Source organism: Saccoglossus kowalevskii, chromosome 15 (genome assembly GCF_978046115.1).
Source record: "Saccoglossus kowalevskii chromosome 15, keSacKowa6.1, whole genome shotgun sequence".
NCBI classification, from domain to species: Eukaryota; Metazoa; Hemichordata; class Enteropneusta; family Harrimaniidae; genus Saccoglossus; species Saccoglossus kowalevskii.
This window is the reverse complement of record NC_140655.1, coordinates 17,046,601-17,073,565: the sequence shown is the minus strand read 5'-3', so window position 1 is coordinate 17,073,565 and position 26,965 is coordinate 17,046,601. Positions and strand designations below refer to the sequence as shown.

General features: G+C 35.9%; 1 protein-coding gene across 1 annotated transcript in view; it reads left to right on the top strand.

The window, feature by feature from the left end:
• Positions 1 to 16,072: 16,072 nt before the first annotated feature.
• The window catches only part of LOC102809728 (uncharacterized), a 19,887-nt gene continuing 8,994 nt past the window's right edge, over positions 16,073 to 26,965 (top strand). Inside the window, exons 1-3 of the mRNA XM_006819995.3 lie at positions 16,073 to 16,078; positions 16,189 to 16,932; positions 26,603 to 26,667. Of these exons, the coding sequence (XP_006820058.3) occupies positions 16,073 to 16,078; positions 16,189 to 16,932; positions 26,603 to 26,667 (815 nt within the window). The remainder of the gene's footprint in view (positions 16,079 to 16,188; positions 16,933 to 26,602; positions 26,668 to 26,965) is intronic.

The window sequence follows — 26,965 nt, the reverse complement described above, 5'->3', positions numbered from 1 at the left end:
TTCAGTGAAAATAAATTCCATACAAAATGCCCAAAATGTCTTTTCAGTGAAAATTAATTCTAGCTAAAATAAAGTATTTCACAGTATATATCATGTTCGATACACATTCATTATTATGAGTTCGTTCTATCAGAAAACCGTTAATTAAAACAAATCGGGTTCACTCGATGAGTTTTTGAGATAAAAGAAATATCGTGGAAAATGGTCAAAAATTCTCATTTTTACACTGGTTTCTATGGTGAGATTATTTATTCATATCTAAAAAATTTACTGAGTAATATGGGATGGAAAAGTCATATATTATTATTGATATGAAATCATTGTGAAATCATTTCAAAAAATTTACATGTAATATAGTGAGTTTCCGATAAATGCAATGGGAGATTATATCCCACAATGCATTGCACATATGTGCAGAAACATGCTCAGTAGTGCAAAATTTGAGTTTGCCACAATCTACCTTAATTATTTGTAGCTAGTAGCTGTTAAACAATGGTATGGAAACAGAGTAGTAGTCTTGACATGGTAGAGATTAGGCCTAATGGTTTTGATGTTAACTAAAACAATTCAAATTTTATATTAAAGCGGGGGAGTCGTCACCTGCGAATGTGTCAGATGGCCATAGCGTGTCACTGTTTACAAACAAGCGTCTACCCATGAGCCTTTGCGTTTTTAGCGTGTGTTGTTATCATCGCTTGGGACTCAATTCCCGCGCGTACCCTCCCGCTTTAAATGCAGGGGCATGCATAATGCCAAAGAAAGATACAAATGTATTGTTATTACGTGAAAATTATTTCCTTGTTAACTGGGAATGCCATTTACAATGACTTGTAGTAAAAATTGGAATATACCATTTTCCATTCACCGGAAGATCCTGCATTATGCGTGAAAATAGAACGTAAAAATAGGCCAAACAAAGGTCATAGCGTATTAGTGGCATCAAAACATTGGGTTGGATTTGACATGTGAGAAATTATTTTGGGGGTATTTCCGCGCTTAGTAATGTGGAATACACATTAGATGAAAGTCAATTTTGATGAAATAAGGGAAATGCAACATTCCTTCATGAAAGATTACTATTTTGACATTTAACTATAAAAAACAATACTCAAGTTCAAAATCAAATCATTATAATTTTGTGGCAGACATTCTGTCAGTGCCTATCACGTAAGACACAAGATTCCGCAGTGAAGGGAATATCATGTAATTTATTGAAGTGATATATTTGTGTATATAAGTAGTACCAGTAAATATTTATTCTTGTGGCTTATATGTCACCAGGTCATATGATCATTTCATGCAATTAAAATAAAATTATCAATCAGAGCACGTACCATATTAACGCTTTTAGAAACGCATCTTCAATAAAGACACTATAAGCCAAAAAACACATTTGTTGTATACTGATTAATTGAAATATTTAACCATAAAAACATTTCTGTAATTTACATGAGGGCATGTATATGCTAATAATAGAGCAAATATGGTGTACTGTTTTTGCTCTATTAGTAGAACACCTCTAATCAAATCACACAGAAACCAAACACTGAATCATTCCTGGCTCACAGTAAAGTAAGATTTTTAAAAAAGATTTCAGACTTTATTGTGGTACATATACTGTAAAATACTTTATTTTCACTGAATAGATTTTTGGGGGTTTTGTATGGAATTTATTTTCACTGATTTTTGACAAATCGAATGTAAAATATAGGAAAAAAGGTCTATTTGTTGCATTTTATTTTCACTGAAACATAAGTGAAAATAAAGTATTTTACAGTAGTTTTTATTTTCCTCACCAACAACGTTCAATAAGTGGTGGTCGTAGTTTACTGGTACCATATACTGTGGAATACTTTATTTTCGCTGGAATAAATTTTCGCTGAAAAGGCTTTTTAGGCGTTTTGTGTGGAATTTATTTTCACTGATTTTTGATGAGTTTAATGTGAATAATAGGAAAAAAAAGTATATTCGCTGGATTTTATTTTCACGGAAACATTCCTTCAGCGAAAATAGCGAAAATAAAGTATTCTACAGTACCATCAGTAGACCGATAATATTGTTAATAAAATCAATAACAGAAATTTACTCTTTTAATCAATCTTCTGCTAATTCACAAACAATTAAAATATGATTTTCATTAGTACAAAAGAAATTAATTTTTACTTTTACAAGTTTCATAGTACTTGTATGGATTACCTCTTAGTCTGACATTTGGTGGCGCAGTTCCATTGAGGAGAAGTTGGAAGGCTAAAAATAATTGAATGCGATAGGAAGAAACATGGCTACAACAATATATGATTTGTTATTTAAATTAATTTTTTTCACTTATGTTCATTTCAGGGCAACAGGAAGAAAAAACATAAATGTGTTGATGGGCATTTTACAGTCATATGATGTATTTTTACCATAAACACACCTCTATCAGTTATGTGTGTGCACTTCCTATAGAGCAGATATGGTTTTCTGAGTTGTCAGTACATGTACTTCAATCTTATATACCATATCAGGTTATGACATAGATAACAACACAATACCCATTAGCCAGCTTTGATTCAGCAGGTTGTGAGATAATACTCAACTATAATTTAAGTCATCTAGTTAGGATTTTTATATTTATCTATATTCATCTATTCATTTTATATTTCCCTATCATTGAATATTGGGTTAGTTTTATGAGAAGTTTATTATTTCTAGTGTTTTATGATCTTAATTTTTCTTGTCTGTAAATTTCTTTTAGAGTTGATATCATTTTGAGACAATGAATTGATTTGAATTGTTCATCAACGATGTTAAATGTATCTAATCATATCATACATTTTTTACTCAAAACTTTATTTTTATATCTTCCATATTTTCATATCTTTATTTATCTTGAGGCAGTGTATGTGTTAAATATGTCAACGTTGATTGAAGGTTTGGATTTTTAATTACCAATATAGTTAATGTGGTTTTTTTTCAAATACTACTTGTCACATAAAAGTATTTATTTTATTCATATTGTTTATATTTGTAATTTGCTACAATACAAATTAATTAGTGCAGAAATAAGGACATTGTACTGCTTATCATGAGTCAGATGTCAGTAATGTACTATCTAAGATTTGTTATTTAGATATGTTGTATTTTTTTTTCCTGACCTGCATTTTTTTTTTCACCAAAATTTTGCTTAGATATATTGCTAATTGGGAACTTTAATTCATGTTATGTTATTTTTTAAGGAACCTTAAGATTGATACCATATGTGATTAATAGTCTAGTTTTTGTCTCTTCTGTTTTATTATTCGCTATTCAATATATAGATTCTCAACAGCCAAGGTTGTAATAGTTATGCTATGTTTTTTTTCTGTATATATTGAAATGGGCTATGAGAAATAATTAATTGTATATTTTATTATATTCATTCATTGATTTGAAAAAAATTAAACCAGTCTTGAAACTACACTTTGTTTGAGTGTCATTCCTTTTGTAGTACCAGCAATTATTTCATATACTGTATTAATCTTTGAGCACCTAAGTCAACTTTTTACAAAATAGCCTCCACATTATATTTTTCATATTTACCTCAAAATTTTAATCAGTAATTGTAGCCAATAGCAAATTATGTTTATTAGTTCCAAAAATATCGATGAAAAATTCATAAACGACAGAATGTTGCACTGAAATTTTGGTGGAAAAAATTATTTTTGAGGGCAGAGAAAGCTATCTAGGTTTTATAATAATATACTAACCAAGTATAGATTCAGTTAGAAAATAATTTCATTTTAACCATGGTGTGAAATTTTCAGTGAACTTTTTTTAATGCCTTTCAAATTTACACTTAAAGGTGCATGAGTGTTGTTTTCTAGACTTTTTATTTTTTTTTAATGCTGAGCTAAAATACAGGAATGAGTACAGGAAAATGTCAACCATGTATTTAATTGAGTTACATGCATGTTATTACAAATTAAAGTCGTATGGTTCGGAGGTCTGGGGGTTTAAAAAATACGATTGTCTGGGACGTATTCAATATCTTGCTTGCAGATATTTCCTTGGTGTTTCCACACGATCATCTAACAATTGTGTACTCGGCGAGTGTAGAAGATATCCTATTTTCTTCTACACCACAAAACTATGCGTCAAATATTGGGCTAAAATCATCAATATGCCGAGTAACAGATACCCACGTAAATGCTACAACATATTGTATAACATAGACAAATCATTGTGTGGGAGAAAGCTACCTGGGTGGCAGACATAAGGAAACTATTATTTTTATGTAAATTAGAACATGTTTGGTATTCGCAGAAAGTTTGCAATATTCAGGAATTTGTAAGCGTATTTTCATGTCGTTTTAAAAAATATTTAATTCTTGAGTGGCTTACTGCTATTTGTTCCTTAGACAAACTGGTTACATATCGGGAATTTAAGGTTACATTGCAGCCGGAAAAATACCTAAAATCTGTTGGAATGTATTCTTATAGAGTAGCTCTTGCACGGTTTTGATGTTCTTAATACTGCCTTCGCATTGAAAGAGACGAACGTATTTGCGCTCTTTGTGACATAGATGAAATTGAAAATGAGTTTCACTTTCTCCGTGTTTGCCCATATTACCATGAATTGCGAACCTCATACTTACCCAATACATTTTATAATACCCCGTCTTTTGATAAATTTATAGAACATTTTACAACCACTGGCTGCAAACATCTTCCATGCATTGAAACTCAGGAACGAGATATGTGATTTTATTTAAATATTCTTCTTGTACATGTAAATACTTTTATGGGCCGATGGTCTTGAATTTGTATTTAAAGACCATTGACGACATAACAACATTTAATCAGACCTGGAGTTCATAACAATCTTGAATTTACACCCCAAACTACCCAGTGTTTCTTTCAGGAAGATTGGTGGAACAAGATTTGACATATGCATCCACTTATTGAAATGAGAATTGCTTTCCATCACACACAGGGGCCAAAAACGCAATTTTTTAGAAATCTTCTCCCAAAACAAGGAGGTTTGCAATTAGGTAGATTATTGAGGGGAAGTGACAGTCAAAAAAATTGACAATATAAAACACACCGTTAATCTCAGTGTTAATTATCTCATCCGACACTACGTTTCAAGTCATGTCAATCTAGTTCAACCATACAAAGATTGTATACTTGATAATCTCACACTTAACTCATTTGATTTCACATTTTGGCTTTTTATTAGGCCACACCGACTTAAGTTTATGGATGACATCCGCGCGCGTATTAGTTTTCGCCTGTTCTCAAAAAAAAAAAAAAAATCTCCGACGACGAGTCTCTACAGATCGGTTTTCTGTCCGGAACTTGCCAACTCATATTGTCGCAAAGCGCCGGCTTGTCATGAAACTCGTTTTGGACTACCTCAAAACGTGCCAATTTTGTCGTAAATGATCTTCTGCTTATGCGTATTGTGTTGCCGGAAATTTCAACATGGCAACCACGCCACCAAAATACGTGAGCATAAAAGTTCAGAGGAAAAACATAGGGATTGTTGTAGACTGGTACGCAATTGACGTCGGCCAGGGAGATGTGACATTTACACAGCTATACGAGAATACGAGATGTGTACATCAACATGTGCCTCCTACAAATGAAGACTTCTTGTTGTTTTTTTTGATACACTGTGTTCTGTAGTTCAATTCGTAATACCAGCTCCGTAGTCCTGTGGTTTTAGCAAGAATTTTTTTTTTTTTTTGGCAGGATTATTTTTTTTTTTGCTCTCTCGCATTAGTTTTGGGGTCTCTAGAGAATGCCATCCATAAAATTAAATCAGTGTGGCCTTATTTGGATTAAAAAAAAAAAGAAAATGACAGAACATGGTCCTTGTTCTGTGTCACTGAAGTATTTAATTTATACCAATTATGTACACATTCGAATTTCACAACCTAGACCTCACTTTTGATACCAATAAAAATGTGGTATTATTTGCACAGAGATGACACTGTCATGTCATGATTTTGTGCTGTAATTTCTTAATTGGAATTGTGTTTAACCAAGGCAGCTTGTACACTGTGTTTTATTGTACACTGTTTGACAGGATACAGTGGTAAATTAAATGCACGGCTTGCACATTAATGTGTGACAATTTAAGCACATGTGTATTAGCGTTTATTGTTAAATGTCCACTTGACCTTTTAAATGTCAATGTCAACTCTTGTCTCCATGTACAAATTTAAAACCAACATAATTTTTTTCATTATTTTTTTTAAAATTTTGAGCAAGACTTGTAATAATTAATAATTATGTCTGTTTGGATAATTTTTTCAAAAACAAATACAGAAATATACAAAAGTACAGTTGTTCGGACAGTGATAGAAATATGACTTGTTCAACATTTTGTTGGATAAGGGATTGATCATTTTTAATCATGGGGGTGGCTGTTAAAAAAAGGTGCAAGCTTAACATTGAAAACAAAAATTGAGTTCAAGGTGTTAAAGAAAGGTTGGTACATTCAAGAAAAATAATGTACACTATACCGTGAACAAATACAAATTTGCATCACTCACACCCATGATATAAAATGGTTACCCCCTAAGCTGCTTTTGTTCACTAATACTCTGTTTTTTAAACGAGCAGGGACTTAGTTTGATGCGCTGGAATGATTTAGGAATAAATAAAACAAGTTGCGACATGTGCGCATGCGCTTTGTTATATGCAAATGTCATCCAGGGTCAACGATCTGCCAGTTTTAGTTTGACTATGATAAACAGCGCCCTTTCTTTGCAATATAGACCGTATTCAAAAGATTTTCTGTGTGGGGTTTACGCTACCTACCTATCCAGGCAGCCAAATTATGCGACTGGATTTCATATTGAGAAAATGAAATACTACTTCACAGACTAGAACGGTCATGAATGAAATGAACCATGTAACATATGCCCAAAATTGTTATTTTGGGGGGCAAGGGGGATACTAGTAGCTGGTACAAGTTATAGGAAATAAAAAGGGGAATTTACGTTTTTATAGAAAAATAAAATGAAAGTTCTATTTACAGTAAAAAAAATAGATTTTTACAGATGAAGCAAATTTCATTTTACATTTTTATAATATATTTGATGATTGGAAATTGCGTAAGAATTACGACATTTAATGTGGAAAATGCTTTATATGCTTACAAAAAATACGATCTTTGTACACATAACGGCCGAATAAAATACATGTAGCTGATTACATTTTTTAACTTGCCCATGTCTATGATTTTACGTTTTTTTTTTTTATTTATTTAAATTACATTATTACAAAAATAAAAACAATAGACTACAGCTTACGAAAATACCCCTTGCCGACCCTCTTGTTGCAAACGAAACGCTTTTTGGAAGTTGAATGAAATCGATTCCCGACACTTGTGTTATTGTTTAGAATATAATGAATCCATCAAAAGATATATTTTGTTATTGACGATGACCACATATCAAAATAATACCAACGCTGTGAACGCCTTCGACTTAAAGCGCGGTAGTCGTCGCGCTGCGCATCATGTGCGAGATATATGGGTCTCATATAAACAAAGATGGCGACCTTGACTGTTGCGCAGATCAACGAGTACGATCTGAGACGTTTCAAAGCTTTAATTAAGTAATTTTCATGGTATTGGAAGGCATCGAAGGAGTCACCGGCGGTAATCGGTGCAAGTCGCGCCCAGGTCAAACCTCATACTTGTGATTTCTATTTGAAGAGCGCATTGGATTGTGGGAAAATCAATGTTTATCAACACAAATGTGACACTTGCGCAGCGCGGCGACTACCGCGCTTTAAAGTTCCCTTTACCGCTTTACGTCATAGAAACACTTCACAACTAGAGAGCGTGGTTTATAGGACTGGTGCGTCGTGGACCACTTCCTCAGATACTCTAGCTCTCCTCCAAATATTAATACTCTTGACAGCTGTACAATAGAACTACTTTCCGTCTTTACCTAATAATTGTCATGATATAGCCCAACAGCCAATGGCCGTCATCAAATTCTAGTACTCAAAGTCTTATATCCTCGGGGGCGGACATCCGGGCATTTTCACCGCCTGGCAACCCGCGGCGGTGAAAACAAAGGCCCAAAACTCGCAGAAAACGGTACTTTGGGGTGATTGTTGAGACTCCTCTGAACAGTGCATCAAGATTAGCCCTACGTGTGTAACATATATAAATTTGATTGTTCGGGATTACTTCAAAGTTGAGTTTGTATTGTTTTCTCGAATTTTCACCGGCTCGACTGGCGTTCCACAGCAGCGCGCACAGAGCCCATAGAAATGCATGGTATAGTGGTGTGCGTCTTAGCAACGTGGAACGTCTGTGACGTAGCTCCGCCCCCGAGGATAAAGTGCATAGGGACTTATATATAAGGTATAAAATCCTTATAACTTAAATATGTCAGATGCTAAATTGTTCGAGTTACGGACTTACAAACACCAAGTTACAAAAACATCGAGTTACAAAAATGACCACGCCAATATTTTAGAAACCACGCCCACTTCTGAGAAGCCACGCCCAAATTGCAACTTGGTGTTCAATCAACAGTTAACAGAATTTGGAGTTACGGGCAACATATATTTGTCGTTTTGTTTAACATTCAAATTTAGTAACTTGTATTTTAATTAACTGTGAACTGAACTTTGAGTTACGGGAAACATGAAACGTTAAATAGAAAAATCTTTGTCGCCCGTGACGCGAAGATTGATTAACTGTTCGAGTTACTAAAAAAATTCGAGTTTACGTAACTTGAACGATTCTCTGAGTATGTACATGTATAATATGTCATTTGGTACGTACCGTGATACAGAAATCAGTGTATGTTGGCCGTGAGAAAATCTTAAACAGCGCCACCACCAACAACAACATTATCAACTCTAGAGCGCGTGGTGTGTACAGATTGCTAACGTGACTGTGCGTCCCAACAAACCAATTCATACTAGTATGCTGAAAATATTTTTTTATTGTTTCAACGTTGAACACAAAATCTATGTTCATGTGGATAAATTATATTTTTTATTGTTTCAACGTCGAACACTTTTTCATTCTCTCAACGCCGCTGAACACAAAATATATGTTCTTGTGGATACATTATAATACAACGTATTCAGTTCTAAACTACTAAATACAGTTTCAAACCATTAAAGAGGTAATATGGACGCGTACATGCACTTTTTAATAATCTTGTTTGTAAGTCCATGCTGTAGACCAAATCGAATTAATGCGTTATTATAAACTAAAAAATACGTATTTGCAGAACACGTTCAAGTATTCGTTATATAACAAACATTAATCATTAATACCAGAGGTACATTACTTGGGGTTTGTAACTACGGTGACATGATACCAAGATCCCGTCACAATCTCGCTCTCGCATAAGCGTTCCAACTCAGAAAAATGCGAATGCGCATGCCCGAGGTAACTAGGATACTGGGATGTCCAGGTGGATCAAAATAGCTGCCCACGATATGACGGATTACGAGAACTATATTTTCTGTATATTTTCGATGTATTACATTTTTCACTACGATAGTGACAAGAAAAGTTTTATTTTTTCATTACAAACCTTGAACATTGATATGTGTCATGTCAGAAGGTCGTCGCCTCAGTCTCGCTATCTACGAGAAGAGACTTGAATGGGATCTTGACATGATGTCACCATACAGTACTATGCGAGTTGCAAACCCCAAGTAATGTACCTCTGTTAATACCTACTAGTATTCACCAAAACAAACCAGTACGCATGCGTAATAAACAATTTGATTTTTTCATCGATCAAATACTCAGATGTATGCTACAGGAACGGCGTGTTTAGTTATTCATAACCCAATATGTATTAACAAATATACAGTATCATCAACAATATTAAATATTACACATTATTGTTGCATTTTTAAAGGCCCAAGTACAGTATAATTTCGCTTCTAAACAATAGGAATTATTTTCTTGCAACTCTCGCTGTGGTAACCAGCTCCAATCAAACTCCAACTTGAATACAGTTCGAATCTCATTTAATATCGTAATCAGCATATTTACTAATCGTTTATATATTATCAAACTGTCTTCATTCATTACCAAATGAATGAGTTTCTTGTTCTACTGTTACACATGTTTTATCCATGTAAAGTAGCACAATTCTTGTGAAAAAGCCACCTCTCCCGAAATATTGAACGTGAAAGGAGCCGTGCTTTCTACCCACGCCCCGTCGTCACAACTACGTCCTCATACAGGACACGCAATAAAAGTATACCAAGTATGTTATGTTATATCGCTTTTTATAGACATCTTTCCCGTTCGAAATACCGTCCGTGTTTTGATAGACTGGCCGACATCTGCGTCTTATTGCCCAGTAATATTTTGGAGCCAATTGTGGAGAGTATTCGTCAACGGTATAGACACATTCTCCCACCTACAAAATTATTCTTTGACGCAGATTTTTTAATTACTCATTTCACGAAGTACCATGACGTGTTTTATTTCAATCGAAACCCCATTCGTAAAATGTATATTGATACGTCACGTAATGGCATGTGCTTTTGGGTGGGAGGGTTTTCTTAAAGGGCGGTGGTCGTCGCGCCACGCATGCGCGAGATATTGGTCTCATATGAACAAAGATGAGGACACAGTCCCTCTATAGAGGGACTGTGATGAGGACTTTGGTTGTAGCGCAGACCAACGAATACAAACTGAAACTTTACCAAACTTTAATTAGGCAATTTCTTAGGTGATTGGAAGGTATCGAAGAGTCACTGGCGATAATTAGTTCACTCCGTGCCCAGGTCAAATCTCGTACTTCCGATTTACATTAGAAGAACGCGTTGGATTGTGGGAAAATCAATGTTTATCAACACAAATGGCGTAGATGCGCAGCGCCCTTTAAGCCAAAGTGTCTGGAAATGAGTCTACAATTTCAAATCAACAAAAATCAGCATATGCATGCCTATGGTAGAGTACTATTTCTTCTTGCTTCCGCGGCCCGGGGGATTCCACTCCTCCGTATGTAAAGTAGCTAATTACTATGCATACATGTATACTACTATTTTTTTCGTTTTCCCATTATCGGTAATGCATGATGCGTCGCTGCAAATTCCACTCCTGGATATGTTAATTAGCTAATTACTAGTAGTATGTTGTTCGTTTCAATTACGTATATGGCCTGACTTACTGTTGCTGAGCGGCGTCAATGGCTTGCGCTACCATGGCCATAAGTACATCAGAATTCGTATTGTACACAAGGGTGTAGAATTTCATGTCAGGGGAGTCAAGACATAAACGAGAAGAGCCGATAACATACTTGTAGCAGGTCGTGTATTGTTACAGAAGTAATCAAGTGTGCGGCAAGGGTTAACGTACGTAGTGAAACTCAACTAAAGTTATACCATGGTATACGCGTGAGGTAAACCGTTCTCCATGGACCGGATAACTACCCCACGAAGAAAACAGTGATACATGTAATTTGTAACGAAGAATTAGTTTTCTTCTCCACAACGTCCACCATGGTTTTAATTTATGGTTTATTCTTTGCCAATGTGCAGTTGTTTTAATTGTCGTTTGTTGTGACAATTTAATGACTGGCTGTACACGTGTTTTATCCAGCCTATCCAGCCTAACTCTCGCGTTACTTCGGAAACGTCACGAAACACTTCCATGGTTGCATAAGGAAATAGTGAAGTACACTAGAAATCTACTTGACGTGGTATGACCTGTACGTTTACTACGTAAAAATGCGAGGTATGCTATTTTTCTATTTACTTTTCAAGGTACATAACAGTGTTCACAGTCCGTTATATACCTATCAACAGACCCCACGTTATCGGGCATGAACGGATTTGAAGGGTTGCTGTTTGAGAGAAAACGACTGGAAATATTCGTACTTTTCTCATATTTATTTCCTGTCAAATATAATGACGAGTCGCTCCAATTTCTGTTTTTCCAAAATTCGACAATTCGTCCCTCAAATGGAAAAGCCAATCTCACGTGCAGTACATCATGTTAATGGTGTATGGTGCAGTGATATTGGTACGTAATTTTTCCCGCTCAAATCTTCGCGCAACATTTTACAAATTTGAATGTATTTTCTATAATTCCTTTAATAATTTTGGACTAAGTGGACATGCTTTATTATTTGCTATGCCATGATGTAAGTTTGGGAGGCAGAATATTAAAAAATCAGCGGGGAAATTGGCAAAAGTTTACTTCGGCATTCAACGAGTTATAAATAACATAGTCTCTCTGGCGTCGAAGTACTTGGGTGAACTCACATGGGTAATTCAAGGCGAATGTTAAAGTGTTTCTCACCCATGACCACGGGCGGTTATTTTAACACAACACAATACGTCCAGGTTAAGAGCAAACTTGAGAAGCTGGCCCTGAAATTTCTTTCATTTTTGTTTATTTCAAAAGTTACATTCGGTCTTTGCGTTGCCAAGTAATGTGTGGTGTTAGATGTGGTACATAGTTCCACTCCCGGCAGTATTTTCTGCTTACATGTCGATGGATAACGACCGATAAAAAAGGAAAAACAAAATAAAGGTGGAGGTAACGTTGTCGGTCGAAATCTGGAGCTACGATGCCGCAGCCAGTGATTTGTCTACCACGTTATATTCTGACTGTGAAAGTTTTGAAGCGTTGGCGTGACTACACATCGGGACTTGTGCAATAAACATACTACGCCATGATGAAGCCGACAGTTTCCATATGGCAGGCTGGCGATAACACAACGAAATATGATTAGTCGCTATACTCGAAGATTGTCATTTAATGTCGTTGAATCGGTGACCAAATGAATATCGTATAGTCGCAGATGAGTGCGAAAATGGTTAAACATGTAAACAAATCGTGTGAATACAGCATGGTATCAAATTTATTAAAAATGTAGTTCTTATTGTCGCGGAAAAAGAGACAATTAAGGTCACTACGCTTAAAATGTTATCCTCGTGTACCTGGGTCACAAGAAATTACCGTTACCTGCCCCATCAACGGGTTCTAGAACATGATATTTTCATTTATTGTGTACACGAACGAGAAGTTTTCAAACTTTAAGTTCAATTCAGTAGATACCGGTTCTTCAATAATTAAAATGATATCCCAACCTCGCACATTTACTGTACTCATAACCACTATTATGGACGGGGTACGCCAGCTTGCACGCGGTGCCGTATTTGTCCCATAAAAACGCAGAAAACAGGAACAGGGACATACGACACAATCTTCAAAAAACATATAAATTCTTATCGCGTGGAAGCTCGAGGTGTTAATACATTTTTGGTTCATTTCAACTTGCAATTGTATTCTATGATTTAAGAAATGATTTTCTCGTCAAACCTCCCATCCACCCACGACGGACATCATTCAAACCCTCTGTTGTTTCCAAATGACCCAGCCCTAATTTCTTGATCGAATATTTCTGCTGCCTCGATTAGTGTTCTATAAATACCACTAGAAGCAACACAAGTTATTTTAATTGATCGCCTCCACTTTGAGCTACAAGATGTTATGATAAATCTAAAGTTACACGTGTAGCTATTATAACACCGAGCACATGTGTGTGGTATAGATATGGCTGGTGTTACTACATAGACAGGCTCTGTAGTTTGATCATTCGTTTTAAAGTTGTTTTCCACAGCTTATGCACGTTAGCTTTTTCAATTTCATGTGTTTGGGGTGGGGGAACATGATAAGCAATTCTCTCATCGGGAGGGACGGAGGAGCGGGGAAGTCATTGCATATATCAATTATATAGATTTTTGGCCTCTTGATTTTTTTTCCGTAGCTGATAAAAATAGATTAAAGACGCGTGTTGTTGTTTAGTTAACAACCTAGTTAGTAAGTTCAGTAGATGATATTAAACAGCTTGCAACCCAAAACCACAAATTTATGGTTTCCATTGATTCAGAAAAGAACTCGGCGTATTTGTATGATTATTTCACTCCCACCCAAAAATCATCAATTTGTTTATATTTTGTTTGCATCACTCTGTCACAACCCCGAGTTACTATCTAATCTACATTTTTAAAACACACATATATATATAACAATTTGATAATTTAATGGTTTTCATTCATGAAAAAATGAATGCAATTCTTCGATCAATCAATCAATCAATCGTTCTTTCATTCATCCATGCACGTGAATTGAACGATATAATACGGTTATATTGCATGTGTGTTTGTTCGGATTCATGTACATATATTTACTCAAGGCGTATAATCTTAAACGTCCAGGACGTCGAAAATCTTTTCCTAAGAATGATATATTACGCTACTTCCCGGAAATCTGAACAAAAGATAACGAGCGAAAATTAATATAGACAGGGAGTTTGTAAATACAAATGCTTGCCGGGCCACTGCTCTCCATTGGTCGGACACAATTAACATAAGTCTTAAAGATAACCATTTTGCCAATTATGTCATTATATTTACACACGACGTGTGTGTAAGTCTCGAGTGGTTATTACGCGACGTGTGGTTGACTGCCTCGTATGACCTTAGACTGAATATATACGACACAGCATAGAGCGTGACGAAACAGAAGTACAAACATTATTACTGAGAATTGTGGTCGTGTTAAAACATTATACCATACATGATGATGACCACTTTGTTCGTTTCCTCACGCCACTATTAAAATCTTACCAAGCGATAATAAAAACTTTAAAATGGGCCCAATTAATATCGCATCCGGGAGTCATATACCAAAGGTAACAACTTAAACGATACATCTATTGAATTGAAATTCTTAGTTTTAGATAGGTGTTAGTGTCATATGGTTAAATGCCGGTATTTGTAAGTCGTAATACTGTAAAGGGGTTAATTATTCACTGTGTTTTAATTTTGCTTATTTCGCTGACTGGAAAATTGCGCTAAATTAAAACACAGTGAATATGTAAAATTTAGCATAGAACACATTATCTAAATGACGAAACCGTGAATTTAAAACCCACTGAATATGCCTGAAATGGTAAATCAGTGAAATTTAAACCCAGTGAAAATTAGTCATTTTACAGTATAATTTTCCTTCCTACACGTCGCTGGGATAGGGTGGTACATATATTGGCTCAATTACTATTGCAAAATGCGAATCTCTCTTCATAAGGACATACAGACATTGTCGGCAACAACAAATAATTATCGGCATTTACCGTAAACCAAACACACCAATCAACAGATTTCTATACATACTCGTAGCCTACCTACCAGACCCATATATAATAGCAATACAACAATCGACCACTGTTTAAGCCTGTCTTGATAACTTATATGATCCCTTTTATTGACAGCAGCCTAATTAAAACATGTATAAGCGACCAATATGTATTATACAAGATGTGAATCACGTGTTATTACATTTTAGTAAATGCTTTGTAATTCCTTTCTATTTCCCATTTGACATAATGTAAATATGCGGTAATAGTTTGTATCTTTTATTTACTCTCTTAAATATTTTCATTCCATTTCAGTGAAACTTCGTCGTTCCAGTTCATATATAGTGACAATTCTAGTCTTGGTCATTGTATATTTCCAGACACGTCTGCAGAAGGTAAAGATTTCATCATTATTTTGTTCCCCTGCACTAATTTATCTAATTAGAAGTAATTATGTGTAACTAGCTGTATTATATCAACTATAAGTGATTATACTAAACTAACAGGAATCGTATCTTACTGGTAGTCATTGCATCAATCAAATAATAATTGTATCTAAACAGCAGTAATGATGTTCAACTAACAGTAATTGGTTCTAACTACCAGTAATCGTACATAACTGGCAGTAATTATATCAACCTACTGTAATTATGGTCAATTAACAGTAATCGTATCGAACTACCAACAAATAGAAATTGTATTTATCAAGCATAATTATATCTAACCACCAGGAACGGTGTTCAACTAACAGTATGGATATTCAATTAGTAGTAATTACCATTAAAGCGGGAGGGTCGTCACCTGCGCACGCGCGGGAATTGAGTCCCAAGCGACGATAGCAACACACGCTAAAAGCGCAAAGGCTCGTGTGTAGACGCTTGTTTGTAAATAGTGACACGCTATGGCCATCTGACGCATGCGCAGGTGACGACTCCCCCGATTTAACCAACAGCAATGCCTGTGGGTAGGAAATGCAGTGACATGTGATTCTGTTATTACATGTTCATTATTTGTTTTGAGTATTCAAATTTAAGTAATTACCAATCAAATTACTCGTACTTTCTTTTCAGGAGCGTTCGATAGTGGTCAGTGTAGTGGATACTATACAGTATGGCGAGAAACCAAGGCAAACTGTGAGAGCCAATGAGAAGGGAGGAACAGTAATGAACGTGGTACACGTGATGGCGCCGTTTAACGATAAACAAGGGTTGGTTACGCCCCCGGTGGGACTGCGTGATAACCCGAACTGCACTGACATGCGCGTACACAAGGGGCAGCATATCAAAGTTCCTATACATGTAGAGACTGAGTCAACCAAGAATACAAAGATGTTCGCGTCTTACGGATCTAGGAATTTTGGTAACCCCATAGATAATGCAGTATTTGCTCCATTTGTTGTGACGTCACCAATGAAAACTGACAATTCAACGCCCAACATTAAATATCTCAACAAATTAAGTGACAAGTATTCAATTCATCACCCATCACCCGTATCCATGACTACAGGGAACACTGCTCATTTACAGAATAATTACACCTCGAATAGACCGGTGGAAAAAACTACAGCGTCAAAAACCAATTACAGTATGAAAGGGGTTATAATGCCAAACACAAACATATCCGTAAACACATCCGGTCTTGCTATATTGAGCAGTAATCGTACTACCGAATCAGGCGCTGAAATTGTCGACACCGCGAGTAGTCACGTGCCATTAACTGGCCAATCAAATGACAATCTTCCAGGTTTAGATGACGCACCGGGTGCTTTTAGTTGTTACCCGGCTTCTAGTTTAGCAGATTACAACATTGAGCAGGTAAGACGATTTCTTAATTTAATGTAACACGTGATATACTAGTATGCATTGCGTATCAACGTATTTCCGGTGGATAAAATAAATCGCATTTAGTACACATCCTGTGACTTTGTTCAAAAAACATTCGCGATGACCGAGTAAAATATATGCATTAAAGCGGGAGGGTCGGCACCTGCGCACGCGCGGGAATTGAGTTCCAAGCGACGATAACAACACACACTAAAACGCAAAGGCTATGTAGACCCCTGAGGCTTGTTTGCAAACAATGACACGCTATGGCCATCTGACGCAGGTGACGACTTCCCCGCTTCAAATTGTCGTTTGACGCATCACCGGTGTTGAGAGAATCATGTCGGCGCATCAGACCTTGTCAACAAAGGCTCATGGGTAGACGTTTGTTTGTGAACAATGACACGCTATGGCCACCTGACGCTTGCGCAGGTGACGACTCCTCCGCTTTAACAGGAAACTCTTTTGCTTTGTTGCTCTTGTCATGTCGTTGTTGTTTTTGTTGTTGAAAGGCTGGTATCCCGAAAGACATCTATCATCTTGTCAACACAACTAATACAATACTAATATAATTAGTTTACGTGTTCACGTGGATTTAATTTAGCGGATTTAGCAAAAATGACAACATTAAAAACCAGTGAATAATAACGAATGCGTTTACAGTATTCCTTTCTATATACTTTATTTTCGCTTGTAATCCAGAGGAAATACCCTTTTTTCTATATTTTAAATTCAACTTGTCACATATCAGTAAAAATAAATTCCATACAAATCACTCAAAAAGTAATTTCAGCGCAAATTAATAATTAAAATATTTTACAGTCATATGTCGGGGTCTGCGTTATGTATTCATTTCATTATCTACCGTTTAGAAAGATGAAATCATCGCCAACCGCAAAATAATCTATGACATCTCTCAATATACCAAACATTGATAGTGACAATGACTTACCTAGCACGTACTGGATTCCTATATTACACAAAACACCATACAAGTTTCATTGCTGATTCTTCCACAAGTACTAACAAGTGCATAGTCAAAAAGCATTTCGAGATGTGGTAACATTCCGATGTGGATATTGCATAACACCAAATATCTTTTGAACATTGCATCAACTCAAACATTTTTATTTTCCTACGTCTTACTCCACAATACTTCACGAGAAACTGAAATTACGGTTGAGAAACAATATTCATCACACATTTTTGCGCTATAATGGTTCTTGTAGATATAAATACACAGTTGTTGTTTACAATAAAACTTATTTTGTACAGGGGGCAAAACATTTCAAATACGAACATTTTTAGTGAAAATAAATTTCGTGTTGACAACATACTTGTTGTGTTTGGAGGAATATATTCTAAAAATCATTCCGATGGGTACAAATTGTGCATTATTGCTAGCTGATTTGTTTCGACATTTCGTATGAAATAGAGTTTCTACAACATGTAAATCGCTAAAAAGAAACATTATTGAGCTGACTTTGTGACATTCCGAACATCTTGACAGTGATATTCTTATCCCGCCAGCCTATATACATATCACAGTTGAACCATCAAAGTCAATCATGCAACCCATGTGTACTTTTTCCGCAACGTCATCGCATACTGTAAACTAATTTATTACATCACGTGTTGCATTGCTAAACGACTAAAACAGTAATTCAAATGGGTTACATATTTGCTTTGAGCAGTCTGAGAACTTAAGTTAGTGGTCTGACTATACCGGCTGCACAACCATACCAGTTTTCTAAGTAAGTAACCCTAGTTCGGTTTCGGCGTCAATGAATATTTACGATGTCAGAGAAACCCAGAACGGCGTTCTCATCTTAAAGTAGGTGTGATGGGGGATAGAATAGTCCAAACGACCGTCATAAAAACGAGAGCTATTAGACGCCGCAACGTTAGTCTTTTATTGGATTTCAGAATGAATTTGTATCCTCTAGGCTCAACGTATTTGTTCGCTGTGTGCGGTCATTGACAACACTCAATTCATTCCTCTGTAACCAGTTACATGTGAAGGTCGCCGAACTTGAATTATGTTTATTGAGTAGCACCTAATTCAAGTGTTTGTATCAGTGTATCATGCTCAGCAGAATCCATTATCAAATCGACTCTCAGCTAAGAAGAAATATTAATCTTATAAGACTCTTTTCAAAAACATTCTAGTACCAGAGAATATTTTAGTTTATAATTTCGACGAAGCAAGATGTCCAACATAAATGATTTCATTGATCGACGATTTGCATTGAACTGTCGCATATGTCATCTCTGTTTGTCGGGGTTAGGTGATATGTACTGTTGCTGAACGGTATATTCACCTACGTCATTATAATAAACTAGATTAGACCTCAATGTCTTACAAAAACTCTGCCAATACGACTCAGAAAGGTACAGGGGGGTTCCACATGTGGAGCAGGCTGTGTGCAGTTTCAATACCTTGCCTTGTATCATCGATATCATCTCTTTAGCTGTATACAATGGATGCATGTATACTCCTTTTACTGCTATGACCATGTGTTTTTTAAATCATCTTTCTTGGAGGGGGTTACGCGGTGAAACTTTATCCTATCAAACAAATAATCATTCACCGGCATATAGTCATGTCTTGTTCTCAAGTTGTCCGAAAATTACGTCGGACAGACGATCGTCACGGTATAGACTATCGACAAGTATCGTTTTCTATATAGTTTTGCCGGCCTGTCCGTTTCAATTCGTTAGTGCAATGGTTATAATAAATGGGTCGGTCATCGCCTGAAGGCTTACTTGGAGTTTGTCATTCTGATCATTCCTATTACACAAAGTTCAATGTGCTGCGACCCATACCATACTTTATTGTCCAACTTGTCCACCTGTCGGCAGACCATCAAAGAAGGAACTAACCAGCCGGTTTAAATGAATAAAATTACTTCAAGTCATGCACAATGGATAATTTGTTCTAACCGTAATTCTGATCCTAACATTGGTATGACTACTTTCCACTGTGATCTTTTAATCTTGTGGGAGGGGGAACAAAAGCTACTATTATAATGAACATTCGGCTGTTCTGTTCAACATCTTCCCTCCTATTTTATTTTATTTTATTTTATTTTATTTTATTTTATTTTATTTTATTTTATTTTATTTTATTTTATTTTATTTTATTTTATTTTATTTTATTTTATTTTATTTTATTTTATTTTATTCTATTCTACAATAATTTTATTTTTTTAACTTTATTCTATTCTATTCTATTCTATTCTATTCTATTCTATTCTATTCTATTCTATTCTATTCTATTCTATTCTATTCTATTCTATTCTATTCTATTCTACAACTGTGAGTATTGCAAAGAGGCTGGGTATTAGCAACTACAATAGCTACCCCTATGAGGATGGGGGTTGGGACAGGGGGCTGGAGGTGGTCGGAATGGACTAGATGGGCTTGTCAGCAAAGCCGGTGAACGCGAACTTTTTAAATACGCGAGGCCGCTAAACCTAGCAGATTCAATTAAGGTGTATTTGTACAGAGAATGCATGGAATGTTGATAGACAGATAAACGTATACATGGCGTGTTTAGAGATAGCGCTAAGAAACCAATTCTTGAAGTGTCCATTTCACTGTAAGCATTAGGTTATCATATGGCATTCCAATGTGTATACATCGAGGAACACACGAAACAGTGAGCGTGGTTTGTCAGTTACCATCGTTACTTCAAACTCACGTGTTACTCATATTTATTTATACATTCTAATGAATCTCACGACAATTTACCAGAGCATTTGAACTTTGTTTAACTACCAGAAGTTCACTGTCCAAAAACGATGTTTAACTACCAGTGTTCACAAGTGGTATTGTCAATGTGTTTTTATCGTCGCTTGGGACTCAATTCCCGAGCGTGCGCAGGTGACAACCCTCCCGCTTTAAATACCAGGGTGAGTGTCCAAATAAGTGTTGAACTAAGTACCTGTATGCATACGTTACCATACAATAATGTACTTGGAATTTCAAACAACATGATACAAAGACATCTGTAAGTGCTAATATGGTGAATTTCTAAATGAGCGTATTTTCTGAAAACGTCATCATATAACGTGTTCGATTACTATTGTGTTCCGGGATTCGTGTTTTTGCATTCGTTTTCGACTCAGAAGCTACGCCAGATTGCAATTAAGATTTCAGTATTTTTTTGTTCACTTGTTATTTTGTTTAAAGCCGAAACAGAAATTATTAGTCTACCATACCAGCCGTAAACCTTTCAGCAATAGAGTGAAAGGATATGACATGCTGAAGTGCAAAAGCAAAACAATCTCTTAGATACAAAATACGTCGATTTGTGTCAATATCCAAGCTTTCAAGGTACAAATGTATATGGAGACTGACACCAACCCTATCCATTTTTGAAAAAAATCAGGAAAAAGGTGAAAATTTCCCTTCTCGCTACCTTAATTAAATCATAGACAGTATAGTTCTACTATACTGTCTATGATTAAATTTGAATTCTTCTTAAGATTTCCCCTTGTGTTACCGTAAATCACGCGCAAACTATCTTCAAGTTGACTACCTATGCCCAAATTTTACATGTTTAGTAGTATAATATTATCAGTACGGGCTACGTATGGTAAGATCTCGGTTTTAATCACATTCTACAAGATTAGAGCACAGTGGTCTCAACTCGCCTTGTTCAATGTGGGTCCCATACGACGTTTACAACGCATGTAAAAAACGTCTAGTTTGTTTACACGAAACTCGAACGCACGCTGTGCGGCGACGTTACTGGCACGCAAGTTTGTAATAAAATGCGGTCACGCTAGGATAGAATCTATGCGGCGGTCCACTGGCAAAACGCCAATCCAGTAAGACCTAGGTATGATGGTAGTAATATCTAAATGCCTATTTATATTGATGCAAACATAACACATCTATACTTATGGGATAGCATATTTGTCTCGGGGAAATAAAATACTAATTCTCTTAGCGCATTGGCGAATTAAAATATTGCGTACGGGGAATTCCCCGTATTAACACGATTTATATTGTCATTCAAACAGTTGACCGCAATGACATTTACTATAACTAGCATTGTAGCTAGGCATTACTGGAGCAGAACGCCGCATACACTATAGGCTAATATAAACTAAATCTTGTTTCGGGGGTCCTCGGCAAATAACTGACGCAGAATGGTGCATCGCGATCCTTACAACGGTAATTGCTTTCACACAATACAACATAAAATTGCGGGAAGTGACCATGACTACTTTTTTCTCAATCGATCTGATTACATTCCGCCGGCACAAAAACAAAAAAATGTCGTGATAAGCTGCTTGACGGAATGTCTAAACGGATAACAATATCGACGTCAGATTATATCGTAAAGCAATACGTCGCTCTTGACGGGTACTATATTTGGATACATATATTTAAAGTATTGCACGCACGTGTCCCCATTCATTTTAAATAGACATACAAAGTGTTAGATATCTTGAATTACGAGACTCTGATCTTTATCTTAGTGGTGGTAATAGAGTACTAATGTGTTGAGTTAAGGGAATGGCCATTTATTATTCCTAATGGGGTCGGGCAATTCTCGGTGCGTTTTCAAAAAAATCATTGGACCCCCTTTTATTCATTTTGCAAAAGAGGGTGCCCCTTTAGAACAAATGACAAATTTGTAACCCTCTCTCTCTCTCTCTCTCTCTCTCTCTCTCTCTCTCTCTCTCTCTCTATATATATATATATATATATATATATATATATATATATATATATATATGCAAAAAAGGCGTAAATTAAAACAAAAATGTGTCTCAATCTTTAAGAGAAAAATATTCGCCCTTCCTAAGCCTTGATAAAAAGTCACTGCCCCCCTTGTGGCTTTGGACAATATGCTGACCCCCCTTTGTTTTGATCGACCCCCCCCCCTCAGGATATAATAAATGGTCATTCCCTGCTACAGACCTGAGTACGCAATGCTTCTAATGTACTACGCTGTTCTATCAACAGCTTTTCTTTGGTGGTCTCTCTGTATACAAAACGCTATATTCTATTCCACTCTCCCTGTATGTGTGTACACAACGAAAGGCACCAACGCACATTTCCATTGTTTACCGGGACCGAAGTGGCAGTAGAACAAATAAAATTGTTGATTGATGAAGAAATGATGGCTGCGTCAAGCAATCTATCCATCCATCCAACCAACCGACCAGTCATTTCCATTAGTTCTCATCATGGCATTATAATTTTATATTCACTAGAAAGATCCTCCTCTACAAATAACTGCGTTGCCATCGCAGTCCGGAACTGGAGACGCTGACTCGGGTAGTGAGGCTCTTTTCTCCGGAAGTCGTGGTACTTACTCTTTCAAGTGTGCAATCGTATAGTTTTTCGTTAAACCGTCAGGAATTCACAAGTTTCGCGCCTTTTTTTTCATCCACGAGGCGTAGAAAATTGCACGCACGAGCCAAAGGAAACACTTCGTTTATACAAATTGCACGCACGAGCCAAAGGAAACACTTCGTTTATACAAATTGCACGCACGAGCCAAAGGAAACACTTCGTTTATACGTGGTACATATTCAACATGTGTGTGGTCACGAACAGACAATCTAAGACGGTATAATCTGTTCAAGTCACGATAAAGATCCCCAATACTCGTTCCGGATATAACTTTATTAAGAAATTGAAAATTAGAAACATTGGAGTGGAAGATCGTGGTAAAACAATTATTTAGTGTGTTCTACCTTTTTTCACGATAAACGTTTTGTTTTCTTTTTGCAGAATTGTATCTCAAATTTACTACACCGGGACTTGACCAATGATCAAACACTAAAAACCTTGATTTAGTTTTTCTTATTTATAATAACATCTATTATATAATAATTGACCTATCACTATCAGTATATGTCAATAGACCATTTTCCGTTCACTGCGAGAATCACGCGTTATGCGTGAAATCGAACGTAAAAACAGGACAAACAAAGCTCATAGCGTCGTAGTCGCGTCAAACATCGCGTGGAATTCGACAAACGCGAAAGTATTTCAGGGACATTTCCATGCTTAATAATGTGCTGTCCACATTTGATGATAGGCAATGTACATTAAGTTAGGGTATTCGGAAGCAATATTCCTCTGTCGAAGATCGGCCGGTCAATGTAAGCTGCGAAATAAAGAAATTCTAGTTCAAAATCAAATCGTTCGATTTTTGCGGCAGACCTTCGACGCGCGTCTTTCATGCATCTCGCGAGATCTCGCAATTGTACGGAAAATCACCTATTTGTTTACGAATCTTAAGTGAAATGATTGCCCTTTAGTCTTGTACACATTTAATTTGTCAAGAGATTGCTGGTGTGTTTTTGCATGAATAGAAGCACGTACTCGTCTGGGAGATAGTTAAATAAACCATAGATATATGGTGCCGTGGTGAAATTTCCGGGTCTGTAAGGTGACGTGGTGTAAACACGACTTGTGGATAACTTTATGCTTAAATACTTCTAATTGATATTACACCTTGGGTAGTATGATTTGTCGAAGAGCAAACTGTATTCGTCCGATGGAACAATTAACAACACAAATGCGTAAGTTTACCATGTACAATTAATTTAAAAGATTAAAAAAAGAACGAAATGAAGGATTTGTTCGCGAATCATAACACTGTTTTGTATTTTGCTGTTTTATAGTGCCATTATTAATTTTCGCATTTTTGTTATTGTCGAAAAAAAAGACTTGTAGTAAGCAGGTCTAGTGCACTGGAATTTTAGTTCACGAATATTGTGAATGACTAACGTTTACTACATAAACAGCGTTTTTAAACATACCAGTATTCATTCTGTATTGTTTCTACAATTTCAAGCACAGTTATTGGAACATGATCCAAGTTATCCAGCATGCATTTTTAAATTCCCCATTTCAGGGAGAATATATAAAAGTGGACAAACAAAACACGTCTAACGTCTTTCTTCGGATACATAGCTGCTTCTTTCAAATGTTTTTCAAAATGTCATGAATGTGACAAGCATCGTACATTACACCACGCCATCATGTCAATATAAACGAATCGCCGCGTTCTATGATACAACGCATGTACAAAATACGTGATTATTACAGCATATTCGAAAGATATACCACATAATTGTAATAACTGTTTGAAACATCTAAATTCTAACTTACGTCGGAGAACACGGTTCGAATTTGGGAAAAACAAATACGGAGAAGGCTCTCTGTACACAAATTTAGCTGGTCACGTGACCACAAATATATCCGTATATGTTAGGTACATTTTTTCTCAAAATGAATATTTTCTGGATATTTTCATTTATTTTCTATCTGAACGAGATCAATCCGAATTGATTGAAGATCATATTTCAAGTTCGTATGCAATCTGCCTAACAAAACAGACAGATATTCGACATACGATTTTTCGAGATACAAGATTTCCAAGATATCATAGAAAAGAATCAAAATTGGCATTTTATAGTGGTTTCTATTGTGGGATTGTTTTTTCATATCTCAAAATTTTGCTCTTGGATATTGGATGAAAAAGTCATAGATTATTATTAATATGAATTGTAATATTGTGAAAACATTTTTTTAAAAATGACATAATTTAGTGAGTTTCCGTGGGGATAATATTTTCCCACTACATAGATCATTCTTTCTCATAATGAATATATGTGCAGTAATATGCTCGATGAAACTAAATTTTATTTCTTTCCAAACTACCTTAAACCATAGACAGTATACTGTCTATGCTTAAATGAAATGAAAACAAAAACAGTGTTGAATTAACAGATATTGGTAGAACAAACCAAGATTCAAAAGACAAAAAATCTTGTACGTTGAAATCAGACGTGCGGGGATCTGATTCTAAAATTGGAACATTAGTGACAGTCAAAGACAACGTAGAACAAGCGTCATTTACAAAACTTTATTATATACACTATCTTTGAATCCAAGTTTAGACTTAATTGTCGTAACTGTTGGGTTTTTTTTGGGGGGGGTATTTTTAATTAAAATATTATACTCTGTGATTGTAAACTGAGAACAGACTTCTCAAGGTAGAGTGAACCAAGTGAGTATTGGTCACCAGATCCGGGAGGAGAATAACACACTGGAGAGGAGCACTTGTAGCCAAGGTGTTTATTGCTCAACTACTAGGCCTGGAACTGAGTCTAAATACTCACGAGATGTTCCATACAATGTATCAATATCATTATGCAAATAACTAAACTAAACGTCATAGCCTCAAATCATTACAGTGATATACAGTGGACACGGGAAACAGCAAGTGTTATACAGCTGTAAGGGTATTCTTTAAAATACAATTATTTTGTTATGCATGTTATTGTGAAAAGTGTAATGCACTGATATATTATAGCCCCATACAGTATTACACTTTTATTATGGCTCTGAATTACGAGCACGGACATACGATTTCGCCGACATTGCAATCAATTACACGTGTGTTTGCATAAAAGATCACATCGTTTGCTACTACATGTATATAATTTTATTTCTGTAGATCTGATCATAAAACTACTTTTAATTGTACTGTTTACGAGAGACACTAGCAAGGAATGCTAACAACATAAAATCATATCTTTAAAAAAAATCCACTTTTGGCATTTAGTAATATATGACCTTCATTTTATCAGTACGATCTTGTTTTTTTTTCTTGTTTTTTCAGACGTCACTTCCGGGGTTCTCATTGGATATGTCTATTTACATTATCAGTACTATGGTCAGTCTTAGGTAAGAAAATATACCGTGTAATGTCGACAAACCAAACACGACTGTCTGGGTTTACGTAGTATAAACTTAATGTCCATCTATATCCCAAGTGAATTGAATTGAATATTGAAGTAATTCTCCACCATTTGAACAACATTTGAGTTAATTTTGTTTACTTTTTAGAAAGATTTACGACTTGTACGACGCGACCGTTCCAAAAACAAAAACTCACACTATTTTTTCGCAAAGCATTAAATCAAACCACTGAATTGAATTAAAATAGATCATGGCGCAAATTAAGGCTGTATTATGGATTTGT